At 39.2% G+C, this 27,991-nt stretch overlaps 1 protein-coding gene across 2 annotated transcripts in view; it reads left to right on the top strand.

The window, feature by feature from the left end:
- Nucleotides 1–27,991, top strand: part of Ankrd31 (ankyrin repeat domain 31) — a 162,877-nt gene that overhangs the window by 127,523 nt on the left and 7,363 nt on the right. Inside the window, exons 24-26 of one of the 2 annotated variants that reach the window (XM_052742836.1) lie at nucleotides 4,687–4,827; nucleotides 9,708–9,810; nucleotides 22,959–22,961. In XM_052742836.1, the coding sequence (XP_052598796.1) occupies nucleotides 4,687–4,827; nucleotides 9,708–9,810; nucleotides 22,959–22,961 (247 nt within the window). Of the gene's footprint in view, nucleotides 1–4,686; nucleotides 4,828–9,696; nucleotides 9,811–22,958; nucleotides 22,962–27,991 lie in introns of those variants that run through there. The other variant, XR_008219405.1, reaches the window with a different exon arrangement.

Below are 27,991 nucleotides of genomic sequence, written 5' to 3'. Positions count from 1 at the left end.
GGCATCCTTGTTCCAATGAGTTGCCTTTGAGTCTCTTTAAAAGGTCAGCTGCTCATATGTGTGTCTATTTCTGGACTCCCCATTGTTTCGTTATGTATTTGTCTATCTTCATATTAGTAATAAACTGCCTTGATTACTGTTGCTGTATAATAGTTAATGCTGTATATTAAGTTAATGCTAGCCTTCTGATCATGTTCTTTCACAAACATATTTGGCTATTTTAAGTCACATATGAAGTTTAGGATGAATTTGTCAGTTTCTACTACTAAAAAAGCTGTTATTTTAATTGATAGTTCATTATATCTGTGGGTTAGTTGGGAAGGAAATAGCATCTGAGCAGTATTGTTTTGTTAAGACCATGAATGGAGTATGTCCATTCATTTACTTTGGTCTTTGATTTTTCTCAACAGTGTAGGGGTAACTCACTTTTCAACAAGTCTTTCTTATCTTTTATTAAGTTTGTCTATAAATATTTCATATCTTTTTTTGATTTGGTTTTTTGAATCAGAGTTTCTCTGTGTAATAGTCCTGGTTGTCATTGAACTCACTCTGTAGCCCAGACTGGCCTCAAACTCACAAAGATCCTCCTGCCTCTGCCTCCCAAGTGCTGGGAGTAAAGGTATGCCCCACCACCCCACTCCACCCTGTTAATATTTCATATTTTAATAACATTAGTTATCCAGGTTTTAAAATTTCAATTTGTAGTTGCTTATTACTTATTACTAGTTGCAAGAAATTGATATTTGGATATTGAAATATTTTCCTACAACTTTGTTAAGCTTACTAGTTATAGGATGTGTTTGGAAATTTTATTGAATTTGTTTGTAAATTATCATATGGTTTAGTAACAAAAGATAGGGCTTCTGTCTTTCTTCTTCTTCTTTTTTTTTTATTTGTTACCTGACTGCAGGGAGCAAATTGTATGGCAATAAAGGAACAGGAGCAGACAAACATCTGTTTCCTAAGATGGTTTCACTGTTAAGAATGTGTGAACTCTAGATTTTTTAAAGATGTTTTTCATCAGCCTGAAAAAGTTCTCTTTTACTCATAGTTCTTTGGGTGTTTTCATCAGGAAAGGGTGTTGGATTTTGTTTAATGCTCTATATGAACTTATTGGGAGGGACCCCGTGGGTTATTTTTGTTCTACTGATATTGCAGTGCAAGAAAACAAACAAAAACCGCAGCTCTCATCTTGAAGGGAGTATGACACGGTTTATTCTGGAACCATTCTGAGTGACCATGGCCCGGGAACACAGATTTTAGTTAACTCAAATTCCATGTCCCAACGTGGAAGCAGTTTTGTGAAGCTTGATAGTTTTACAGAACAAGAAAGCTGAAAATCAAGGCAAATTTAGAGCACATGGGTGGGTACATCGGAGAGGCAGCCACGGCAAGATGGGGGAAGCTTTTCTACAGGCCCAAGATGCCGTCTGAGCTTTGGGGTTGGTGGAAGCTAGTGATGTGCTAAGTTGATAGATTCCCAAAGGTTTCTGTCTATTAGTCACGGGATCTTGATTCTGACACAGAGGTGGACAAGGAATGGCTATTCAGGGGCTAAAGCTAACCCAAGATAAGGTAATTAGCCCTTTGGGCCTGCAGCATCCCAACTTCTCCACATCACTGCCGTTCTAATCCACCAGGTTCTGTAGACACAGCTTGCCTCCAGGAGTTCCCGTTCACAATATGGTATATAACATTAGTTGACTTTTGGATGTTAACCCTTGTGTTCTAGAGATAAATTCCACTTGGTTGTGGTGTAGGATTCTTTCATATATTGTTGGATTTGATTTGCCAGCATATGTTAAAGATTTTCTCTATCCACATGCACTAGAAATACTGGATGTTATTTATGGTTTTGGTCAGAGTAACACTGACCCTACCTATAGCATGAGTTCACAAATGCTCCTCTCTCCTGACTTTTGGAAAAGTTTGTGAAGTCTTTTTCACAGTATTAAGCAGTAAAGTCATTCTTATCTGGCTTTTCCTTGTGAATGTTTTGTTACTAATTTGCTTGTTACAGGTGTTTTTAGATTGTCTGCTTCTTCTTGGCAGTTTTGACAGTTCATGTATTTCAAGGAATTTGCTAATCTAATTTATCAGTATATAGTTATTAATAGTATTCCCTTACAGCTTTTTATTTCTGTAATATCAATATTAGTATCTTCGCTTTTGACCATCATTTGACTTGTCTCACTTGACTTTCTTAGTCATCTAGCTTAAAGGTTTGTCATCCATATTTTTAAAAAGAAACTTTTTATTTATTGCTTTTACTCTAAAGCTTTTTATTATCTATTTTGTTTTTACTCTAATAGTTTACTTTTTTAATTACTTGTTTCCTTCTGCTGTGTTTCTTTTTCAAGTATCTTTAAGGTTAAGACATTGAATTGATTTTCTTTTTTAGTATTATCATTATATTTATAATTGCAAATATTACTCTACTAAGTGTGGTAGACATGTTTGTAATCCCAGTACTTGATAGACTGAAACAGGAGGATGGTGTGTTCAAAACTAACCTGAACTACATTCTAAAACCGTCTCCAACCCCTACCCTGCGCCAAAAAAGAATACCCTGTTGCCCACTGCTTTTGCTGCATCCCTACAATTCAATATGTTATGTTTTTAACCATTTTAGAGTATCTGTGTGTGTGTATTTGCATGTATGTGCACGTGTGTGCACGTGTGTGTGTGTGTGTGTGTGTGTGTGTGTAACCATGGATGCCAGAAGTCAGTGTCAGGTGTCTTCCTCTGTTGCCATCGTCTTTTTTAAAAGACAGGGTCTCTCACTGAACCTGGAGCTCACTGTCTCTTCTAGACTGGCTGGCCAGAGAGCCACTAGGATCCATCTGCCCTACCCCACTGCTGTGTTACAGATACAGCTAGCTTTTATATTGATGCTGGGATCTCTATGTATCCTTTGGGCCATATCTCAGGTATTTTCTAATTTGCAATTTGATTTATTCTTTGATTCACTAGTTACTTAGGATTATGTTGTTTGATTTTTATTTAATGGTGAGCTTCCTGGTTTTTTCTGTTAATAATTTCTACTCATATTCCATTGTGGTTAGAGAACATATTTTATATTATCCCACTCCTTTTTAAACTTCGTGAGGCTAATTTTATGGCTTACCTAGCAAGTGTCCTCTCCTAAATAATGTTCCACAGGCAATACAAGGAATAACTATTCTGCCCTTAAATGGTTTTCTTTTTCTTTCTGTTTTTTTTTTCTTGTTTTCTTTTGCGGTGCTAAGGACTGAATGTAGAGCCTTGTATATGCAAGGCAAATGATACACCACAGAGCTATATCACCAGCCTTTGGTGTTTTTAATACATGGTTTTGCTATTTTTATTTTAGCTCAGGATGGCCTTAAACTCACAATCCTCCTTTCTCAGCCTCCTGGGTGCTGGGATTATAGATGTGTACCTATTTAAGTAGAGGTTTCTGTATACCCTTGCTTAGTGTTCAATTTTTTGGTGGCTGAGTCTTGTCTTCTCACATTGATATTCTGCTGTTTGATCTTTATACCTTCTGGTTAAAAGTAAGACATTGAAGTTTTCTACCATTCATGTTAATTTTCTGTTTTTCCCTTAAGTTTGCTTCCTGTGTTTTGGAGCTCTTCTGGATTTATGCACATCTGCCTGATACAGTAACCCTTTTATTATTGTATCATGTCTATTTTTAGTAACTTTTGGTTTAAAGTGTTTTTGATATTAGTGTAGCCTTTCCATTTTCCTTGTGCTTTTTGTTTGTATGATATGCTTATCCATCTTTTAAATTTTAATTTACTTATTTCTTTTAATATGAAGTCTGTCTCTTATATTATATAGTTGGGTCTTATTCATTTGATCTAGTCTAACAACACCTGCCTGTTGATGAGCTATTTAAACAAGTTAGTATTGTTAATATTGTTGGATTTGCACCTGTTAATTTTTATTGGATCCTATACTGCAGTTTGCCTCGTGAATGCTGGATATCTTTACATTCTTAAAATTGTTGGTAAATTTGTTGCATAATATAGTGAAGTTGCTTAGAAACTCTTTGACCTTTTGAATTTTTTTAAAGTTTTGTTGGAGCAGTGTGAAATTTAGGACTAATTATTTTTTTTCCTACTGATTGAAGATTTTTGATGAAAGTTTCTGACGACACCATTAGTGTTGAGGTTTTCTAGTTTTCTAGTGAAGAAAAGCATTAGTTCCTGTCCTGTGAGAGCGCTGGCCGTCATTTCCTCCAGTCCTTTCACATGGTCCTTTTGTTTTCATTCTTAGCCAATTTGATCATTTCCTCTCCTACAAATGTCAATTACTATTTCGCTGAATCCTTCAGGAGGAGCCTGTGAAGAGCTGACGATTTTTCTTCATCTGACTCTGCTGCAGTACTTTGCCCTGCCGTGGCCCCTGAACTCTAGACTCTTGCCTGGATTCTTCTTTCCTGCCAGATCTGTGATCTGGACACCTGGACAGTAGGCTGAGGCAGTGGAGCCTTCCCCTACTTCTCAGTGTTCAGTGGACGTTGTTTTGCCTGATACTTGGCATTTTACAAACCACTGTATGTATATTTTGTTGGGGTTTTTTTTTTTGCGGGGGGAGGTCAGATGTTATAAATCTGACCTCTCTTATTTCATCATAACCAGAAACAAAAGTTCACACATTTCAACAATTGTTTATCTTAATTTTTGTTTTTCACTTCAGGAAACTACCCACAAAGCCAGTATTTTATTGAGTGGTAAACTTAAGGTAGAAAACGGGCAGATTTACCAGAACCCAGTTACCTGGCTCAAGGATCTTCTGGGCGGTGGCAGTTATGTGACCTGGAATTATGCTTGGAGTAAGGTGAATAATTTTTAAATTTGACTTCATAATGAAATAGAAAATATTTATTTTTTACTTTCAAACATCTCTAAAAGAAACTTGAAAGATTCCTGATTTGGTTTCTATCCCTGCATGTGTCTCCTGTGATGTGCTACATCTCCTTTCCTACTGAATCAAGACTTGATGAAATTTTCTGATGACACCATTAGTGCTGAGGTCTATTTACCAGAATTCCCAAGGGCATGTAGCACAGTTGACTGCACCCCTTCTTTGCTTCTTTAATCTACTCTCAGAAGCTTCATCACACCTATGCTCCTCTTTTTTTCTCCCAAGAAATTTCAGTTTTCTGAATCCATATAGAAAATTGGGACCATGAAGTAGCTGTGTTATTATTAGTGTAATGAAATGAAGCCAGAATCTTCCCCTGAGTACTAAGGGAGTGGGCAAGAACCCTAAGGCTTACAGACTTCACAGTACACTTCACTTTTGAACATGGCACTATCTTCAAATCACTCAATTATTTTTCTCAGACTAGAGAGATGGCTCAGGGATTAAGAGAACTGACTGTTCTTCCAGAGGTCCTGAGTTCAATTCCCAGCAACCACATGGTGGCGCACAATCATCTGTAATGAGATCTGGTGCCCTCTTCTGGCCTGCAGGGCCAATGTATTCATTGGATGGATGGATGGATGGATGGATGGATGGATGGATGGATGGATGGATGGATGGGTGGGTGGGTGGATCTTTAAAAAAAAAGATTATTTTTCTCATTTTCACTTAAATGTCTAAGGCTTAATAACTTGACTACTAATTTATTCCTGGCTTCTGAATTACAAGCCCAGTTAGGATTTCACTGCTTTAAGAACCATTTTACCATAGTTGACCTAGACAGGTGTGCAGCATCAAATCCACCTGGGCTGGATAGTTTGTCCACCCGGTAAAAGCTAAAGTCATATGAGAGCTGGGAACCTCAATTAAGAAAATGCCTCCATAAGATCTAGTTGTGGGCAGACCTCTAGGGCATTTTCTTAATTAATGATCAATGTGGGAGGGCCCAGCCCATGGTGGGTGGTGCCATCCCTATGCTGGTGGTCCTGGGTTCTATAAGAAAGCATGTTGAGCAAGCCAGTAAGTAGTGCCCTTCTATGGCCTCTGCATCAACTCCTGCCTGCAGGTTCCTGCTTTGTTTGAGTTCCTGTCCTGACTTCCTTTGGTGATGAACAGCGATGTGGAAGTGTAAGCCTAATAAACCCTTTCCTCCCCAACTTACTTTTTGGCCTTGTTTCATCACAGCAATAGAAACCCTAACTAAGACACTGCCGTTATCTTCCAACGAATAGATGATACATCTAAATTCCACTAGCCACTTCAGTAAGCCTTACAGCACAAAGAACAGGGGACAGCGTCTCATTTCTGTCCAGCCTGGCTCCGCCTACCCTCCCTCCTAGCTCCTGCTGTGCCCCAGCTCTGCATTCCTCTAGACCATTGTAAGAGTAGTTTTAGTAATGTGTTTTAGTTTTCACTTGTATCAGCATATTTGGGATTTTGTATGTTAAGTAGCCTGTCTGCCATGCCTTCCCCTCTCCTCTCCACCAAAGGGTTAGCGCTCCCCCACCCCATCCCACCACCACCACCTGGGAATCACCATGGTATCTACTTTCAGTTGATCCTTAGTCTTTTTGCCGAGTCCTTTTCATGGATGCATAATTCATTACAAATGTTAGCAGTTAGCATCTTAATAATCCCTTTCATTGCAATGATTTAAAAATTATGGTAGATTACACTCTTCGCTGACACAGAATCTTTCCTCATCGTGAATCTGGCAGAGTGCTCGGCTTTGGTCTTTTGACTTCAGCCTGCTCGTGTTACAGTGTACCCAGTGAGGACTCACTTTCCCTGCTCTTTTCTTTATTGGAACTACTGCGTTTCCTGCCTTTGAATTGCTGACTATGACACGCTCTTGTGCTATATTTGTATGCCTCATTGTATAGCATCTTGCTCCTGATAATTTCTTACCAGCCGCATCAGATAGTCCTGTGGTTTAGCACCTATGTGATAGTGAAGCAAATGCAAATGTGGGCACTAAAAACAGGACAGGCCTTGGTGGGAGGGGTTTCTCCAGACTGACCAGCCTTAGATTACTTTTTACAGATTGTTAAAAGGAAAGAAGCAGCAGAGTGTTAATACTTCTTACGGGGCACTCACACTTTTAGTAACTGCCCAAGGCTAAGAGATATGACTTCTATAGGGCTGTTTTTTTGTTTTTGTTTTTTATAACAGTTTACCATAAAAACCTGCTTCTTCGGGCTCTAGGGGAACTCCTAAAGTCACAGTCACTTCTAGATGCAAGGGACTTTTTGCTGTGTTCGTAATTGCGTATATTTCTGCTGACTAGTTCTGAGAATGGTGATGGTATGCAGCCAGGGATGATTAGTTGGCCATACAGATACCAGAAAACTAAGACTTGCTCTGCATCCAGCAGTGTGACAGAGCCACTAGACAGTTGATTCGTACCTCCCACACAGAGGGTAGGCTGCCGCACAGCTTTGCCAGGGGAGTCCTGATGCTTACTCCCATTGGATATCACTGATGCTTCTTGGTGCTGCAGCCGCCTCTTAGCTACATTCCAGTGAGTAGAGACATCTCTGGGTAAGTGACCAGATCAACCTAGTGCCTGGTTCGTCCATCTTTATAAGTTATGATCAGAGCAACAGTTTTTACAACAGCCATACATTAAAATCACTGTAAAAACTCACAGTGGCCAGGTGTGGTGGCTCACACCTTTAATCCTAGCACTTGGGAGGCAGAGGTAAGTGGATCTCTATTAATTCGCATCCAGCTTGGTCTACACAGAAAGTTCTAGGGCAAGTAGAGCTATATAGCTAGACCTTGTCTCAAAAAATTCCAAAACAAGCAAAAAATAAAAACTGCCAGGGCCTGCTGGACCCCAGCTCCACAGCTTCTGATCTAATAGCCTTTGCAGGGACCAGGAGGTGGTGTTAGAGGAAAGACACTTGCCACAAAACATGGGAGTCAGTGACAACTTTATGGAGTTGATTCTCCCCTTCTGGCTTTATGTAGGCCCTGGAGATCAAACTCAGGTCTCCAGGCTTACACAACAAAAGCCTTTACCAATGTGCCATCTCACTAGCCCCAGGAGCAAGATTTTTTTAAACTGTCCATGTGATTTTGGTATACTGACTGGAATGATAATCTTTGACCTAGGTGAAGGTGTTGACACTTCTTCAATTTCATTTTTCTTACGTCTAAACTGTGGAGTACTAGATGGCTAGCCTTCTGACATAGAGATCTAAGATAGCATAGCAGTGTGCACTTTGTACGAAAACTTGATGAGGCAGGTAGATCAGCTGTTACACCTGTTTATGGATGCTCTCTATTTGAGATTTATGATATTAAGTGACCCAAATTGCCTCATGGCTAGTAAATATCAAAGTTAGGTCTAAAACTTAGTCTTCTGATGCTCCACACATCATTTTCTACACTTGTAACAATAGCACAAAGGAGTGTGTTGGACATTTTCAATAACAAATATAAAATCTATTTTTCTAATATCAGTTCTTTGAAAACTGATTGATAATATTTAGGGGCCTTTCCACTCTGTGACAAGAAAGGAGGGATTGGCACCCTGGAGAGGCCCAGTATGCCCCATTTTCACCTTCAGACTTTGGTCTATGAGTTGAGCCCAAAGGGTCTCTTCACCTTACAGATCTCCTATCTGTAGGTCACTCTGTTGGTCACTGTTCAATTTAATAAGTATTTATTGAGCACTCAGAATATACTAGACAACCATGTCAGATGTTTTCTGGATGCTATATCTTTCAATCCTAACTTAATAAGCTGCAGATAAGTCTTAAAAAAAAAAACAAACTGAGACATGCAGTTTAAGAGCCTTACTTAGGAGTTGGAACTTAAAAGTCTTTGATTCCATAATGTCACTATATGATGTCTAACGGTATAAGAATGTATATGACACAAACCATTTTCTCAAAAAGCTCATGATTTAATGGAAGCAAGACACATTAACTCATTTAAATGAGATAATTGCCGTGACAGAAACAGGAGCCCAGAAATTATGAGGCCTATGTGGGTATCATTCTTAAGTTTAGAAGTTACAAAAATGTACTCTAGAGAGAAGAATGTTCAGATTGAAACTTGACAGATTATTCACATGAACCTACCCTCTGGGAGTGATTATTAGAATGCCCTAGCTGAGAGTAGATAGCTGTTCATGAGTCTGCCTCCGCCCTTCCCTTTTACATACAGATATTTTTAAGCTCTGAGCTTTTAAGCTGATACACATTAATTAGTTAATTAATATCTAAATATACAAGCACATTTTTAAATGTGTATAGAGACCTAAATCTTATTAATGTGATCAGTTAGATATCTCATTTCTTGAAAAGTGCCATTACTTTTGTGGTCTAGTTTTATTATAATGATCATTTTTAAGTTATAAAGCAGCAGGTACTAGATTAGTAGTTGTACATGTGAGCTGATGAGAGAATTAATGGTAAACAAAGGCTGACAGATTTTTTTTTCTATATAGGAGCAGATAGTAAATTATGGTTCAGGCTTCACTGACACATGATTTCTGCCATAAGAACTTAATTCTCTACTGGCTGCCACAAAGCAGCCAGAGATGTTAAGTAGATGAGTGCTAACTATATTTCAACAAAATATTTTTATAAAAAATATAAATATAATATTTAATTATATAATATATAATTATAAAAAAAGGTGACAGGTTAGACATGGCTATGATCTGTGGTATTATGGAACAATCAATAAGTTGTTTACAAAAATCACAATTTTTCCGGAAATTAATGTATTTGCCTCTTACAGAATACATGATTTTTAAAACCATTTTTAATTACTTACAGGTAACGTATCTTGGAAAGGAGCTTTTCAAGTATGTTTCTGAAGAAGTGCCTGTTCCTCCAGAACCTTGTAGCACACCTCAGCAACAGCAGCCTTGCCTCCCAGGTACATGTAGTACAGGAGTGCCCAAGCTTACTGGAAAAGTACTACTTCTTTTTCCCCGATTTGGTAAAATTCATAATTAGTCATAATTAACCATTTTAACATAAAAATCAAGCGACACTTAGTATATTCACAATGTGTGCATCCACTACCTCTAAGTAGTTTCAGAATACTTTTGTGGTCTCCAAAGAATCCTGTTGCCATTCAGCAGTTACTCCCCCATTCTCTATACCCCACAAGCCCCAGGAGTTGCTTTCTATGGATGGATGTGTTACTCTAAATGTTGTAAAGGTGGAATATGCACTGTGGCTTCTTCTGTCTAGCTTTTCTTCAGCACAATGGTTTTGAGGATTTTCCATATCATAGCATGTGGTTGTACTTTGTTCCCTTTCATGGCTGAATATACTCTATTACATGAATATGCCACAATTTATTCATTCATCATTTGAGCATATGAGCTGTTTCCACTTCAGAGTTATGTGAACGATGCTGTTGAAAACTCTCTGTACACATTTAGAGTGCCTGTCCTACGTTCTTGTGCTTATGTAGTGGAGAGTGGAATTCTTATATTGTATAGTAACTCTAGGTTTTATTGAAGAATAGCCACTGTTTTCCACAGAGTGCCTGTCCTACGTTCTTGTGCTTATGTAGTGGAGAGTGGAATTCTTATATTGTATAGTAACTCTAGGTTTTATTGAAGAATAGCCACTGTTTTCCACATCATCAGAACCATTTTACATTCCTGCAGTAATGATCAAAGGTCCCAGATTCTCTATATCCCCAGTAATATTTGTGTTAGTTTATTGTCCTAGCTACAGTTGCTTCTAGGAAATTTTTAGATAATACCATCCTTTATAATTAATTCCTTTCTCTGAATCTATTCTAAAATCTCTGAGTGGTTTTCTTAAAGTGTCATACACAGGAAAGATTACTTTTCCTTCCCAAAAGCTTGTTCTGTTCACATGTTTTCTGAAAACTTGCACTAAAATGAATTGCTTATTAAGCTACCAATCCTTATCAAATGGAGATACTATACTGAGAAAACTAAAGAAGATGCAGTCTCACAAATGAGTGTCACACTTGACTTGATTGTGAAAGAGCACCTTAACCTCCTTGGATCCTGTCTCAAAAAAAAAATAATAATAATACTGTGCTGATTGGTTTATGTCATCTGGACACACGCTAGAGTCATCTGAGAGGAGGAACCTCATTTGGGAAAATGCCTCCATAAACTGGGCTGTAGGCAAGCCTGTAGAGCGTTTTCTTAATTAGTGATTTTCCGGGGAGGGCCCAGTCCATTGTAGGTGGGGCCATCACTGGGCTGGTGGTCCTGGGTTCTATTGGAAAGCAGGAGCAGCAAGCCATGGAGAGCAAACCAGTAAGCAGCACCCCTCTATGGCCTCTGCATCTGCTCCTGCCTATGGGGTCCTGCCCTGCTTGAATTTCTGTCCTGACTTCCTTCAAGATAAAAAGTGATATGAACCTGTGAGCCAAATAAACCCTGTCCTCCCTAGCTTGGATTTTGGTCATGGTGCTTCATAGCAGCAGGAGAAATCCAAACTAAGATAAGTGCCTCCATCCTAGTAGTTATCTTCTTCCAGTTTTGTAAAGACAGGCTTCATAAGTATGTTTCTTCATTTGGAAACTTAGTCTGGGAGATCAGATCAGTGAACATGGGGGAATTAAAGGTTTAAGAAACCTAGCAGTTCTTGTAATTCTGGTGTTTGGTTCCCAACTGTCCTAATTTTCTTCTCTGTTGCTGAGATAGAGCAATGACCATCAACAGTTTAGGGGAGGAAAGGAGATGTTTGGCTTGCGGGTTAAAGTCCACCATCGGGGTAACCAAGGCAGGAACCTAGAGGCAAGAACTGGAGGAGAGACCAAAGACAAAGGTTGGTTGGGGCTTGTTTTCCACGACTGACTCAGCCTGCTTTCTTAGACAGTCCTGGACCACCAGACCCCGCTAGGAGGTGGCCCTTCCCACCGTGGGCTAGGCCCTCCCACATCAACCAACAGTCAAGAGAGTGCTCCACAGACATGCCTCCAGGCCAGTGTGATGGAGGCAATTCCTCAGTGAGGTTCTCACTTTTGAGGTGGCTCTAGTTTGTATCAAGTTGACAAAAGTAGCCAGCATACTAACCCTAACTACAGTAGGTCAATTTAATCAAATCATGGAGTCAGGTCCAGAGACCTCCTTATTTTTAAGTGACTCCTATCACTGTGAATCTTGTATGAGATATAGTATATCACTTCTTATGCAAATGATAATTGATAGCTTCCTAAGGGTGAAATTGCTATGTCAGCGTCTCTTTTGTTCTGTCCCTCAGTCTATCTGTCTATCTCTCTCTCCACCACTTCAACCCACCCCACCCCACCCCACCCCACCCCACACATCTATCACACCCACAGCTGTTTCCAGGAAAATCCAGTGAACCTTTCTCCTCCTAGTTTCTAACCTGGAAATAAAAGAAGAGCTGTATCATGAAGCCCATCCGCTTCCCAGTTTTTCCCCTGTTGCCTATATAAACAATTTCTTACTATGAATTTCTTTCCAAAAATCCTGATTTCCCTATGCTTCAGATACTTTTAAAAATGTTTATGCTAATTTGAAAGCTGTAGAGGTGCCAGGGGCCATCTAACTTCTCCATACTTGATCTGAAACTGAAAATCCACAGACAGACCCTTTCTGGATGCTGTTGGAGTTTCATTTCAACTTTCTTGATTAGGATTCTTGTGTCCTTGTTTTATACCTGACAGTATAAGTTAGAAAAATATAAAATGCTTTATCCCAACTGCAAGAGAAGCATTCATGAGAGGATTTTTCTCCTTTCTTGCATATAAAAACAAGTTAGGGAAATAAAGACTTGTCTCTGACACTATAGGGACCAGACCAACCCATGTGGGGACTTCATGACCCTACCCCAGGTCATAAGCAAAATCTGTCTCTTGTGTTTCCAATGATCAGTCTTTGAAGAGTGTTTTTTGGAGAGAGAAGGAAAAGGGGGAATTAGAAAGAGCATTTTATACTTCTTACAGCTAGGATGGCCATGTATTTACATGTGACTGAAGCAATATCTAATCTACAAAAACTATTATAGAAGTATATTGCTTCAGTGACTCAGTGTAAAAGCCAAGTAAATTGGTGTTTAAGAAGATAAGATGTGGAAGAGGGGAAGCTGAGACTGTTTATACCTTCTCTTATAAGAAGCGTATGCAGGCCTTTAAACACTGCTGCTAGAGTGTCAGACCTTAGGCCTGCCATTCTCCACTATACGTCATTGCTGGTTGCCTGGCTTTTATCCTTCTGAGAGACTGAAGAGGTCTTGAGTTCAAAGAGATTCTTACAGGCTCTTATTTCTTATAGTCCCCAACATTCACCACACCGTAGCTTCCAATAAATATCCATGAAGTAATGCTCATTGAATGTATGAATAAATGAATGTAAGCATGAATATGATCTAAAGGACTGCTTTAAATAGGATTTAGTTGGATGATCTTAAGTAGGCATGTCAAGATCTCAAAGACTGTAATAGAATTTGAGATAAGGAATTCAACAAATGGTAAATGCAATTTTAGTTACTATTACCTCTTTTAAAACATTTATTGTCTTTCTGTGTGTGTGTGTGTGTGTGTGTGTGTGTGTGTGTGTGTGTGTGTGTGTGTGTGTGTGTGTATGTACACATGTGCACCTACATGCATGCCATGGTGTGCATGTGGAGGTCACTGGACAACTAGCAGCAATCAGTTCACTTCATCTACCATGTGGTTCAGAGGATCAAACTTGGGTCCTTCACCTACTGGCCCATCTTGCCAGCCCAGGTAGTAGCATCTCTTTCATCTAGAATTGATGTTTCTAATTGTGAGGTAGGTAAAGGTAATGGCCCTTCCTGTTTTCTCAGCCGGAAATTAGAGAACACTCACATTCACTGTCATAGTCCCTCTCTCTCTTCCTCTTCATGAGAAATCATGAAGTCTCTTCAGCTTTGATCATCATTTTTTTTCTTAAACTTAAAAAAAATCAGATGACATCTGTAACATTTTACAGAACAAACAGCAGCTTCCTAATATCATATATATATATATATATATATATATATATATATGCATGTATGTATCATATTTGACTCATGGTATCAAGAGAATCTTAAATCATGAAAATAATAAGATTTAAGTTTTAATCGGGCTATTTTAAGACTTTCTTCAAGCCAGATGTAATGGTGCAGACTTATAATTCTAGCACTCAGGAGGCTAAGGCAGGAGGATTGCAGACTCAAAACCAAACTATACTAAGCGGAGAGATCCTGTCTCATAAGAGTGCAGGCCCAGTTTATGTCTGTATATTACCAAGATACTCAAAACATCAACATTAAGCTAATCATATATAGGAATATATATATAGATATATATGCATACATACGTACATACATACATACATACATACATACATACATACATACATGTAGTGATGGCTTCTAAAACATCTCAAAAATAGTCATGTCAGGGTTGCTATTTTGCTTTCTTTCTCTAAGTGTATGTGGTAGAGCTGATACATTCATGGGTATTCCTGTTTTACATGGTTAAGAACCAAAGCCCAAAGGAATGTAAGTACCTAATAAGAGTACCAAGGTTGTTTATTGCAGCTCTTATTTACAACTCTGAATTATTTTTCGTTGTTTTAATCATAGTTCCTCACTCAGATATCATGATTAACACTACTTTAACTCATAAGTTTGAATATATATTATATATGAAGATTCGCCTTGTGTAGTCAGAAGGTTTCTCCAGTACCACCAGGCCATGCGATCCCTCAGCCACTTATAAAATAATCATTCAGAGGCTTAATATTAATTACCAATTGCATGGTCTATGGCTGGCTTCTTGCTAGCTAGCTCTTATATCTTAAATTAACCCATTTCTATTAATCTATGTTTTGCCATGTGTTCTGTGGCCAAAAGAACTTTATTTGCTAGCCAGTGGGAGCAACACATATTTACAACACACAGAAAGACATCCCACAGCAGCCTTGTCTACAGACCTCTTAGAAGTCACTTTACCTGTATTAAACCATTTGCCTCTTTATAGGGACTCTGGGTTTCTTTTTGTATTTGATCAAATGCACAAAACCCTGAACACTTTACATTTAAAATCAATTACTCCTCCCTCTCTCTCTCTCTCTCTCTCTCTCTCTCTCTCTCTCTCTCTCACACAGACACACACACACACACACACACACACACACACACACACACGCACACACACACGACAGAGAATAAGGGCTTATGTCGTTTTAAACTTACAAATACTTCAGGTCTCATGAGCTTGGGCAAAGCATCATGGCAGCAGAAGCATGTGGAGAAGGACCAACTTTGTCTCATGATGGACAGGAACCAAGGAATTCAAAAAGAGACCAGAGAAAGATAGAGCCTCCCTCCTGTTCCAGGATACACCACCATGGCGTGCTTCCTCTACCTGGGCTTCACTTCCTGCTCTTCATCATCTCCCAGAAACACTATCATATCATGAACACACCAAGGTATTAAGCCATTCCTTAGGTCAGAGCCCTGGTGATTTAATTCTCTCTGGAAACACCATAACCGACACACTCTGGGTAACTACTCATCCTGTTAAGTTCACAGTGAACACCAAGCATCCTGCTGCCTGTTGAAATAATTGTTGATCACTTGTTAGTGGGTGAAATTACATTCATCGTGGAAAGAATTTGATTTGCCTCTGATTCCTGGCACAGAGCTCCTTAAATCCCTGGAATTTCCCAAATAATAAGGATGATAGGAATGTCTTCTTTCTGAGATGGATTGTGACTGGTTCCTGGATAGCTTCAAGATGGGAGCTGATCTTCAGAGAGACCAAGCCTTGATTGGAAGCTTGGAACCTTCAACTCTATCTTCCAGGCTCTACAAAAGAGAAGAGCTAATCTTGAGTTAACCAGTAGTGGCCAGTGATTTAATCAGTTACTTTAGGTCTGTGGAAAGGTAGGCATGTTACAGCAGGAACATAGGGTAACCCTTTTACATCATGGCTAGCATGGCCAGGAAGCAAAAGAGAGAGGGGAGGGTCTGGTCTCACCGTATCCAGGGCCATGTCTTCAATAACCTAAGGACCTTCCTTAACTCAGGGCCCCACTTCTCAGAGGTTTCACCACCATCTCTCAACACTATCATTCAGGGTCAGACTGTCAACATAAAGGCCTTTGGAAGACATTCAAGAGTCAAACTACAGAAGACATCGAGTTGGTGTCAAACAGTTGGTCAGTTGATATGAGGGAAAAATAACAAAAGTCAGAATGTCAAAAGTGCTGGGGGTAATTAGAGCTCTTTAGAATGAAATGCATCTGTAGGTTTAATATGGTGTTTTCCATTTGAAGCCAGAGTAAGCCAAGTTTCATTCTATGAGCCTAATGAAAGGTAGTGCTTAGCTCGTAAGACCAAGTCCTGGAAATCTGAGTTAAAATTTCACAATTAGAAATGAACCCCATATGCCAATATGGACTTGGGGCCTGGTATACAGGTAATAAATTTAATAGCTAGAGAGGTAAAATGGGTTAAATGAACAGATTAGTGGGATTTAAGAAGAAAGCTGAATTGGAAAAACAAATCTGATAAATTTTGCTTTTGATCTATTAAGTGAAAAAATTAAAATATTAGTTGGGGGGAAAGCCAAAAATAAAAATTACTTTCAACCTAACCAAATTAACATATCTGCCAAAGTACTAATTCTGGCAACTAGTTAACATGAAAGTTTCATATACATTATTTTGCCTAGTTAGTGAATCTAGCAATTCAATTTGAATGTACTTGTAGAATATATAGCATCTGGTACTGTTACCTGAGGAAAATTTTTTTCTCCCCACCCCATTCATGGACATAATAGTCCTTAGCTGTACAGTCCTTGTTGGAGAGGGAGTACAGCAAGCGCATCCACATACATGTGCCACTATTTGCTTATAAACCTCAGATGCCAACAACCCTTTTTAAGAATTATACCTCAGTAAAAGTGAAAATTAAAGGACAAGGTGTTCCTACCTACCAACCAGGTGATTGCCTTCATTGAGCTATCAGTAAGAAGGCTTTGGTCATCGCTATAAAAACAGTCAGCATTTGACCCAGGAAGGGATTGAATCACTTCTCAGGTTCCTAACTTTTCCTTTCTTTTCCACAAAAAAAAAATCTTTCAGAGACAAAATTTCTTTTGTAATCTTCCACTAATACTTTCTGATACTTTGTTCCTTGCACAAATATGTAAGATAAAGAAGGGAGATTTTTCTTTTCTTTATTTAAGAATTTATTTATAATACCCAATATGCTATTGTTAAATTGGAGCTTAAGTAGCCCCCCACCCACAATCCAGTCCTCCTTGTCTTCATGCTTCAGAGCTAGGAAGTGTCTGGGCTCATTTAGTATAACGTCTGAACATGATTCTGCATAATCCTGTCCAGTAAAGACTGACAATTACAGAGGGAAAAAATGAATAGCAGATATTGTTGGACTGCATGAATATCTGTGGATCAGCAGGGATATGCCTAGTATCAGTATTTTACATGTCAGTTCATATTGCTGTCAATCACAACAGCTTAGTTTTTCTAAGATCGTTTCATGTGACTGGTAGCATTTCCTAATATACCCAGGACAAGAGCTCTTGTAAAAGACATTGACTTTAAGCATTTACTATGTAGTGTCTGATTTCTTCCCTTCTTCATCCCCTCAAATGAATGTCAGGGCTAAAGTGAAAATAAAACTAGTGTGGGATGGTGTTCTTTTCCAAGACAGATCCTTTTATATGTGTCCTTCTCATGGTCCCCTAATCTGTTCCTTCTCCTTCATGGCACAAAACTTAGTGGGAGTAGTAGGAGTTGAATTTTAGACTGGATTGGTGAGAAAGCTTTTGTTAAAGTTCATGTTAAAACCATTATTGAGTATTATGAGTTAGTTAGTAAATAAAGAAAAGAAAAAAGATCTGCTACCTAACTACTGTATATTCCTTTATTTTTTTATTCTTAACATGTTTGCACAAGGATTTAAATAGCAAAGGTGCTAGACAAATATGCAATATTATTAGAGCACAGAAACAAATTCAGAGGCTAAGGTATAGCCTGGCTTTTTATTGGTTGCCTCGGGAGGAAAAGGAGGTAGGGCAAACAGAGTAGAAAAAGCCTGTACCTACAAGACCCACCTGAGACATGTGCACAGATAGAAGCTGGAGACTCACCAGGCTGGCACTAAGATAGGTGATTTTCACTTCCTTCCTATCCTTCACTAAGACCTCTCCAGCTCTTTTTTATGACACCTCCTAGTCAGCCATGTCAAGATGAAACTGAATACCTTCCTCTCGGGCACTGGATGTCAAAAATTCATTGAAGTAACTGAAAAGCACAAACTTTTGGTACCTTCTGTGAGGAGCACACAGGCACAGAAATTGCTGTTGATGTTCTGGGTGAAGAGTAGAAGGACTGTGTTGTCTGAATCAGTGATGAGAATGACAAATAAGGCTTTCTCATGAAGCAAGTTATCATGACCCATGGCAGAGTGTGCCTGCTGTTGGATAAGGGGCATTGTTATAGACCAAGGAGAACTGGAGAGAGAAAGCAATAGTCTGTTCATGGATGCTTTATGGATGCCGATCTGAACATTCTCAACTTAGTTATTGTTAAAAAAAAAATGGAGAGAAGGATATTCCTGGACTGACAGATACTACTGTGCTTCCTAGGGCCCAAAAGAGCTAGCAGAATCCAAAAGCTTTTCAATCTCTAAAGAAGATGATGCCTACCAGTATGTTGTGAGAAAGTCCTTACACAAAGACGGTAAGAAGCCCAGGATCAAAGTACCCAAGATCCAGTGTCCTGTTACTCCATGTGTCCTGGAGCTTGAACACTGACGTACTACTCTGAAGAAACAACACACTAAGGAAAACAAGGAGGTGGCTGCAAAATATGCTAAACGTTTGGCCAAGAGAATGAAGGAAGCCAAAGAAACACACCAGGAACAGATTGCCAAGAGACATGGGCTGTCCTCACTAAGAACTCCTACTTCTAAGTCTGAGCCTAGTCAAAAGGAGGCCTGTAAGAGTAACAAATAAATGATGATCAGATCTTGAATAAAAAAGATCTCTCAAGATATATTCTTAGTCCTATAGCATGCCTATAGGAGCCCCTCCTCCCACCCTACATCCATTGCCTGGGGACTCTCCTCTGGGTGGGGATGCCAGGCTCTCCCTAGCCTTTCATTCTTATTTCTCCAGAGTTATTCTTTGTCCTGTTGCAGAAGCCCCTCCTCTCACCCTACCTCCATTTCCTGGGGACTCTGATACAGTTTCCACATACCCTCTTAGCCTTCTCTTTTTAACCCATCTCCATTCCTTTGTTTTAGGCACCAATCCTCGGAAACACATTCTACCAGGGCCTCCCAGTGGCCATACTGGAATGGGATTCAGTGGTTTTCAATATCCTTCCTGTCATCTATTGCACTCTCTCCAGACTTACTTTTTGTTCTGTAGCAGCTGCTTGCAGAAGCCCCTCCTCTTACCCCACCTGCATTCCCCTTGATGCAGACACCAGTCTCCCTAGCTCTTTCCAGGGACCACTCTCAGCCTTTCTTCCTAAACTTTCTCCATGCGTTTCTGCCACCCATTGACCTGACCAGCAGAAGCATTCTCTCCAAGGACCAAATAGCCACCATGCTTGCCTAGGATCCAAAGAGGGCAGGCAACAGCAACCAAAGAAGAGAACACCCGCCCAACAAAGGCAAAACTAGGTATCAATACCAAAAAACACCTTAAACATAACCCCAGATGCCTAGATTCCAGCACAAAAGTACAATCATGAACAGCCAAGACAGTATGAGTCTTCCAGGAACACGTCATCTTATTGCAATAGGCCCTGGTAAATGCAATATAATTGAAGCACAAGACAAGGACTTCAAAATAGCAATTATAAGTATGTTGAAGGACCTTAAAGAGGATATGAATAAATAAATCCTTTAATAAAGTCTAGGGCAAGAGGGGGACAGGGAACAGTTGAATGAAATCATGTAAACAATTCATGATATGAAAGTGGAATTTGACAAATAAATAGAACCACTAAAGTGTAGTTGGAAGTTTTCCTGTGTCCAGCCTGATCTGCAGCCACTCAGACCCAAATTAACATACAGAGGCTTATATTAATTATAAACTGTATGGCCATTAGCTCAGGCTTATTACTGACTAGCTCTTACACTTAAATTAACCCATAATTCTTATTTTTATTTAGCCACGTGGCTTGGTACCTTTTCTCAGTTCTACCTTGTCATCTTGCTTCCTCTGTGTCTGGCTGGCAACTTCTAACTCAGCCTTCCTCTTCCCAGAACTCTCCTTGTCTGCTTACCCCACCTCTACTTTCTACCTGGCTACTGGCCAATCAACATTTTATTTATCAACCAATCAGAGCAACACATATTTACAGTATACAGAACGACATCCCACAGCACTAAAGAAAATGGAACCTGAAATCAAACTAGAAATGACAAACTTAAGATGTCAAACAAAAACTTCAGAGGTAAACTTCACTAATAGATTATAAGATATGGATGAGAGAATCCCAGGTTTTGAATACAAAGTAGAAGAAATGGATAGCTCAGTCAAAGAAAATGTAAAGTCAAAAAAAAAAAATCCAGACATAAAACATGCTGGAAATGTGGGGCACTATGAAAAAGACAGGGATAGAGGAAAGAGAAAAAGAACCTAGATTAAAGGTACAGAAAATATTTTTAACATAATCATTGAAGAAAATTTCCCCACTCTAAAAACAGGAGTGCCTATCAAGGTACAGAACACCATATTCCCCTCACTCAACCAAAAATAAATAAATAAAAAGCCCAGGGCCAAATGAATTCAGTGCAGAATTCTACCAGACTCTAAAAGAAGAATGAACCCAATCCTCCTCAAATTATTACACAAAGTAGAAACTGAAGGAGCATTTCCTCATTCCCTTTACAAGGCCACTATTACCCTGATACCAAAACCACACAAAGACCCAACAACAACTAAGAAAGTTATAGAAAAATATCTTTGTAAACATCAGTGAAAAATTCTCAATAAAATATTTGCTAACAACCCAAGAACACATCAAAAAGACTATCCACAATGATCAAGTTGAGTTCATCTCAGAGGGCCAGGGATAGTTCAGCATACATATGTAAATCAATAAACATAGTCAACCACATAAACAGACTGAAAGAGAAAAACAACACATGGTCATTGGGGAAAAGAATATATTATTGTGGAGAAACCAAGGGGAAATTAAAATAGGGGGAATAAATATGGAGATGTAAGAGAAGGGTAGAGGAGGGACGATGGGGAGTGACAATACTGAAAGCTGTTTGAAAATCCATGTGGGAACCTACTACTATAGAAGCTTCCCAAAATATATACATAGATGAAAGGAATCTAAATGGAGTCACCAAAGAATAGGGGATTCAATGTCCCAACAAGACAGCTTATGCCACTAAGTAAAACCTCCAGTGCCAGGAGTGGGACATCTTGTTGAGTCATTAAACATAGGAGCTCCATGGAAACCCCCAAGCATAATAAGGGTCCTATGCTCATAGATCAGTACCTTACTCAACCCTCATCAGAGAAGCTTCTTGCCATAGATAGGAACTAACACAGAGACCAGAAACTAAACGATATGCAAAGGATAGCACTTACTTATGGAATATAGAAAAGTTGAGCTGGACCCTGACTAGAAACTTCACCCCTACTGACTGGTGTTCGTGGTACTGGAAGGTACTCTGCACACTACCAGAGGAGAAAAGTAATTATCAGAATCTCCCAGCTACAATCCCTGCACCCTACAGCAGTGACCTGCTTGCAAGAGACACTGGTGCAACAGTGTGGGAATAGCCAACAACTTTGTGACTGGATTTAAGACCCACTTGATGAGATGGAGCCCATACCCAACACTGCTAAAGTGACCAAGACCTGAGACTAGATAGGTCATGGGCCTAGATGAAAACCCGATACTATTATTCTGCTAAAGGAACACAGTTATAAAAGTATTCCTAACAACATAGATCAGTGCCTCCCTCAGTCCTCATCAGAGAAACAACTTCTTGCAGCAGATAGGAGCTAACATAGAGACCCACAACTAGACAGTGTGCGGAGTGAGAAACTTTGGAGCACTCGGTCTACAGAGACTATGACAGCACACACAGGACCCACAAAGGTTCAAGCACTGAGAAGGACAAGTGGACATGGGCTTCTCCATGAACCAAGAAGCTGTCTGCAACTGAACTTTCCCCCTGGAAAAGGAAATACTAGCTTTTTCCAGTGGAGTCTCACTGCGTGGTTAACCACATTTCAGGGCAGACCCCATGCTCAGGAGTAGTTTACCAACACAAAATGAACTCAAAAATATTTTTGTAGATGTTCATATCATTTTGCTCTATTTGAACATTTTTTGTCTTACAGGTCTTTTGCTTGTTTATTTTCATTTGTGTGGTTTGCAGGGATTGTGTGTCTCTTGGGGTTTTTGTCATTTTGTTTTTGTTCTGTCTTTTTTTTTAAGAGAAAGAAAAAAACACAGAGTTGGGTGGTTAGACAAGGAGGACCCTAAGAGGGACATGCATGGATCACCCTAGGAAGGGGAAAGAGAAGATCTCCTGGGTATACTGGGCGGGGGGTGGGGGAGGGAGGATGAGAACACTAGGGAACAGGATGGTTGACTTGGGGGAATGACAGAGAGGGAGAGCAAGGAAAGAGATACCTTGATAGAGGGAACCATTATGGTGTTAGGGAGAAACCTGGTGCTAGGGAAATCCCCAGGAATCCACAAGGAGGACCCCAGCTAAGACTCCTAGGAGAGGGTGCCTGAACTGGCCTTCCCCTGTAATCCGATTGATGACTACCCCAGTTGTCATCATAGAATGCTCTCTGAGGAGTGGAGAGTGGGGAGCAGGAGGAGAGGAGGGAGGGAGAACTGTGTTTGGTTTGTAAAATGAAAAAAAAAAACTTAAATAAAAAAGTTGGGTGGTTAGAGAGGTGGGGAAGATATGGAAGGAATCGGGAGAGGGGAAGAACATGATCAAAGTATTGTATGAAAGTTTTTTTCAATGAAAAAGTATTTCTTAAGCTGAAAATTCAGCAACAAAAATCCACGGAAGGAGCAGGTGATGGGATAGGAACACGCTGGAACTGGAGTCCCAGAAGAAACACTAATTCTGGAGCTGTGTTTCTGACTACTTACTTTTCAAAAGACTGTTTTGAAGTAGGCATTCAAAACTACATATATATTTCTTTTTCAGAAAAGAAAAAAATCTAAGTGGCAGTGAGCAGGAGATTTTTTTTTAGCTTTCTTTTTTTCACTTTTTTAAATTTATTTTTCAATTATCAGCTTGATACAGTATAAATTCTTATCCTGACTGTGAAATATTTCATTGAGGCTTGCCCTGTAATTGAGTAAAACCAAAACTTATTATAAGCCACAGTCATCCTAGGGTCCCCCCTGCTATATCGCCTCCCTGGTTCTGTGGGTTGCAGTCTGATTGTTCTTTGCTTTATCTAAAATCCACTTATGAGTGAGTACATACCATGTTTGTCCTCCTGGGTTTGGGTTACCTCACTCAGGATGATTTTTTTCTAGTTCTATCCATTTGCCTGCAAATTTCATGTTGTCATTGTTTTTCTCTGCTGAGTAGTACTCCATTGTGTATATGTACCACATTTTCTTAATCCATTCTTCAGTTGACAGGCATCTAGGTTGTTTCCAGGTTCTGGCTATTACAAATAGTGCTGCTATGAACATAGTTGAGCATGTATCTTTGTGGTATGATTGAGCATTCCTTGGGTATATTCCTAAGAGTGGTATGGCTGGGTCTTGAGGTAGATCAATTCCCAATTTTCTGAGAAACCGCCATACTGATTTCCACAGTGGTTGTACAAGTTTGCGCTCCCACCAACAGTGGAGGAGTGTTCCCTTTGCTCCACATCCTCTCCAACATTGACTGTTATTAGTGTTTTTGATCATAGCCATTCTGACAGGTGTAAGGTGGTATCTCAGAGTTGTTTTGATTTGGATTTCTCTGGTGATTAAGGATGTTGAGCGTTTCTTTAAATGTCTTTCAGCCATTTGTGATTCTTCTTTTGAGAATTCTCTGTTTAGCTCTTCAGCCCATTTTTTTAATTGGATTGTTCAGTATTTTGATGTCTAGTTTCTTGAGTTCTCTATATACTTTTGAGATCAGTCCTCTGTCAGATGTGGGGTTGGTAAAGGTCTTTTCCTATTCTGTAGGCTGTCTTTTTGTCTTATTGACCATGTCTTTTGCCCTACAAAAGCTTCTCAGTTTCAAGAGGTCCCATTTATTAATTGTTGTGCTCAGTGTCTGTGCTGCTGGTGTTATATTTAGGAAGTGATCTCCTGTGCCAATGCGTTCAAGAGTGCATCCTACTTTCTCTTCTATTAAGTTTAGTGTAACTGGATTTATGTTGAGGTCTTTGATCCATTTGGATTTGAGTTTTGTGCATGGTGACAGATAATGGATCTATTGTAACCTTTTACATATTGACATCCAGTTATGCCAGCACCGTTTTTTGAAGATACTTTATTTTTTCCATTGTATAGTTTTGGCTTCTTTGTCAAAAATCAGGTGTTCATATGTGCATGGATTAATGTCAGGGTCTTCAATTCGATTCCATTGGTCTGTATGTCAGTTTTTATACCAGTACCAACCTGTTTTTATTACAATAGCTCTATAGTAGAGCTTGATGTCAGGGATGGTAATTCCTCCAAAGGTTGCTTTATTATACAGGATTCTTTTAGCTATCCTGGGTCTTTTGTTTTTCCATAGGAAGTTGAGTATTTTTCTTTCCAAGTCTGTGAAGAATTGTGTTGGGATTTTGATGGGGATTGCATTGAATCTGTAGATTGCTTTTGGTAAGATTGCCATTTTTACTATGTTAATCCTACCTATCCATGAGCATGGGAGATCCTTCCATTTTGTGATATCTTCTTCAATTTCTTTCTTTAGAGATTTAAAGTTCTTATCAAAAAGGTCCTTCACTTGTTTAGTTAGTGTTATCCCAAGATACTTTATATTATTTGTGGCTATTGTAAAGGGTGATGTTTCTCTGACTTCTTTCTCAGCCCTTTTATCATTTGTGTATAGGAGGGCTACTGATTTTTTTGAGTTAATCTTGTATCCTGCCACTTTTCTGAATGAGTTTATCAGCTGTAGGAGTTCCCTGGTAGAATTTTTGGAGTCACTTATGTATACTATCATATCATCTGCAAATAGTGAAAGTTTGACTTCTTCCATTCCAATTTGTATCCCTTTGATCTCCTTTTGTTGTCTTATTGCTCTAGCTAGAACTTCAAGTACTATATTGAATAAATATGGAGAGAGTGGACAGCCTTGTCTTGTTCCTGATTTTAGTGGAATTGCTTTGAGTTTCTCTCCGTTTAATTTGATGTTGGCTGTCAGCTTGCTGTAAATTGCCTTTATTATGTTTAGGTATGTTCCTTGTATTCCTGATCTCTCTAAGACCTTTATCATGAAGGGGTGTTGGATTTTGTCAAAGGCTTTTTCAGCATCTAATGAGATGATCATGTGGTTTTTTCTTTCAGTTTGTTTATATGGTGTATTATATTGACAGATTTTCATATGTTGAACCATCCTTGTGCAACCCTGGGATGAAACCTACTTGGTTATGGTGGATAATTTTTTGATGTATTCTTGGATTTGGTTTGCCAATATTTTGTTGAGCATTTTTGCATCAATGTTCATGAGGGATATTGGTCTGTAATTCTCTTTCTTTGTTGCATCTTTGTGTGGTTTGGGCATCAGGGTAATTGTAGCTTCATAAAAAGAGTTTGGTAATGTTCCTTCTGTTTCTGTTGTGTGGAACAATTTGAAGAGTATTGGAATTAGTTCTTCTTTGAAAGTCAGGTAGAATTCTGTGCTGAAACCATCTGGTCCTGGGCTTTTTTTTTTTTTTTTTTTTTTGGTTGGGAGACTTTTGATGACTGTTTCTTTTTCTTTAGGGGTTATTGGTCTATTTAAATAGTTTATCTGGTCTTGATTTAACTTTGGTATGTGGTATCTATCCAGAAAATTGTCCATTTCTTCCAGATTTTCCAATTTTGTGGAGTACAGGTTTTTGAAATATGACCTGATGATACTCTGGATTTCCTCGTTGTCTGTTGTTATTTCTCCCTTTTCATTTCTGATTTTGTTAATTCGGGTGCTCTCTCTTTGCCTTTTGGTTAATTTGACTAGGGGTTTGTCTATCTTGTTGATTTTTTCAAAGAACCAACTCTTTGTTTCATTGATTTTTTTGTATTGTTCTCTTGGTTTCTATTCATTGATTTCAGCCCTCAATTTGATTATTTCCTGGCGTCTATTTCTCCTGGGTGAGTTTGTTTCTTTTTGTTCTAGAGCTTTCAGTTGTGCTGTTAAGTCATTGGTATGAGATTTCTCCATCTTCTTTATGTGGGAATTTAGTGCTATGAATTTTCCTCCTAGCACTGCTTTCATTGTGTCCTATAAGTTTGTATATGTTGTACTTTCATTTTCATTGAATTCTAGGAAATCTTTAATTTCTTTCTTTATTTCTTCCTTGGTCCATTGGTGTTTCAGGTGGGCATTATTCAGTTTCCATGAGATTGTAGGCTTTCTATAATTTTTGTTGTTGTTGAATTCTAACTTTAAGGCATGGTGGTCTGATAAGATACAGGAGGTTATTCCATTGTTTTTGTATCTGTTGAGATTTGCTTTGTGACCAAGCATGTGGTCAATTTTAGAGAAGGTTCCATGAGGTGCTGAGAAGAAGGTATATTCTTTTGTGTTAGGATGGAATGTTCTGTAGATGTCTATTAAGTCCACTTGAGTCATAACATCTGTTAGGTCCTTTATTTCTCTGTTAAGTTTCAGTCTGGTATATCTGTCTTTTGGTGAGAGTGGTGTGTTGAAATCTCCCACTACTAATGTATGGGGTTTGATGTGCATTTTAAGCTTTAGTAATGTTTCTTTTATGAATGTGGGTGCCTTTGTATTTGGGGCATAAATGTTCAGAATCGAGACTTCATCTTGGTGGATTTTTTCCTGTGATAAATATGTAATGTCCATCCTGATCTCTTTCGATTGATTTTAGTTTGAAGTCTATTTTATTAGATATTAGGATAGCTACACCAACTTTTTTCTTTTTTTTTTTTTTTATTTTGCAATACAATTCAGTTCTACATATCAGCCACGGATTCCCTTGTTCTCCCCCCTCCCACCCCCCTCACCTTCTCCCCAGCCCACCCCCCATTCCCACCTCCTCCAGGGCAAAGCCTTCCCCGAGGACTGAGATCAACCTGGTAGATTCAGTCCAGGTAGGTCCAGTCCCCTCCTCCCAGGCCGAGCCAAGCGATCCTGCATAGGCCCCAGGTTTCAAACAGCCGACTCATACAATGAGCACAGGACCCAGTCCCACTGCCTGGATGCCTCCCAAACAGATCAAGCCAATTGACTATCTCACCCATTCAGAGGGCCTGATCCAGTTGGTGACCCCTCAGCCATTGGTTCATAGTTCATGTGTTTCCATTCGTTTGGCTATTTGTCCCTGTGCTTTATGCAACCTTGGTCTCAAGAATTCTCGCTCATATAAACCCTCCTCATTCTTGCTAATTGGACTCCCAGAGATCCACCCGGGGCCTAGCCATGGATCTCTGCATCCAGATCCCTCAGTCATTGGATGGGGTTTCTAGCACGACAATTAGGGTGTTTGGCCATCTCACCACCAGAGTAGGTCAGTTCGGACTGTCTCTCGACCATTGCCAGCAGTCTGTTGTTGGTTTCTTAAGTCCATTTGATTGATAAGCCTTTTCCCAGCCCTTTACTCTGAGGTAGTGTCTGTCTTTGAAGTTAAGGTGTGTTTCTTGTATGCAGCAGAAGGATGGATCCTGTTTTCTTATCCATTCTGTTAGTCTGTGTCTTTTTATAGGTGAGTTGAGACCATTGATATTGATGGATATTAATGACCAGTGATTGTTAATTCCTGTTTTTTTTTTTTTTGTGGTAGTGTTGCATTTTCCTTCTTTGGTATTTGTTGGTGTGGGATTATCTGTTGCCTGAGTTTTCATGGGTGTGTTTAGCTTCTTTAGGTTGGATTTTTCCTTCTAGTGCTTTCTGTAGGGCTGGATTTGTGGATAGGTATTGTT

Source organism: Peromyscus californicus, unplaced genomic scaffold (genome assembly GCF_007827085.1).
Source record: "Peromyscus californicus insignis strain IS unplaced genomic scaffold, ASM782708v3 Scaffold_18__1_contigs__length_77618521, whole genome shotgun sequence".
Lineage (NCBI taxonomy): Eukaryota > Metazoa > Chordata > Mammalia > Rodentia > Cricetidae > Peromyscus > Peromyscus californicus.
The sequence above is the reverse complement of the archived record's forward strand: the minus strand, read 5'-3'. Positions and strand labels throughout refer to the sequence as shown.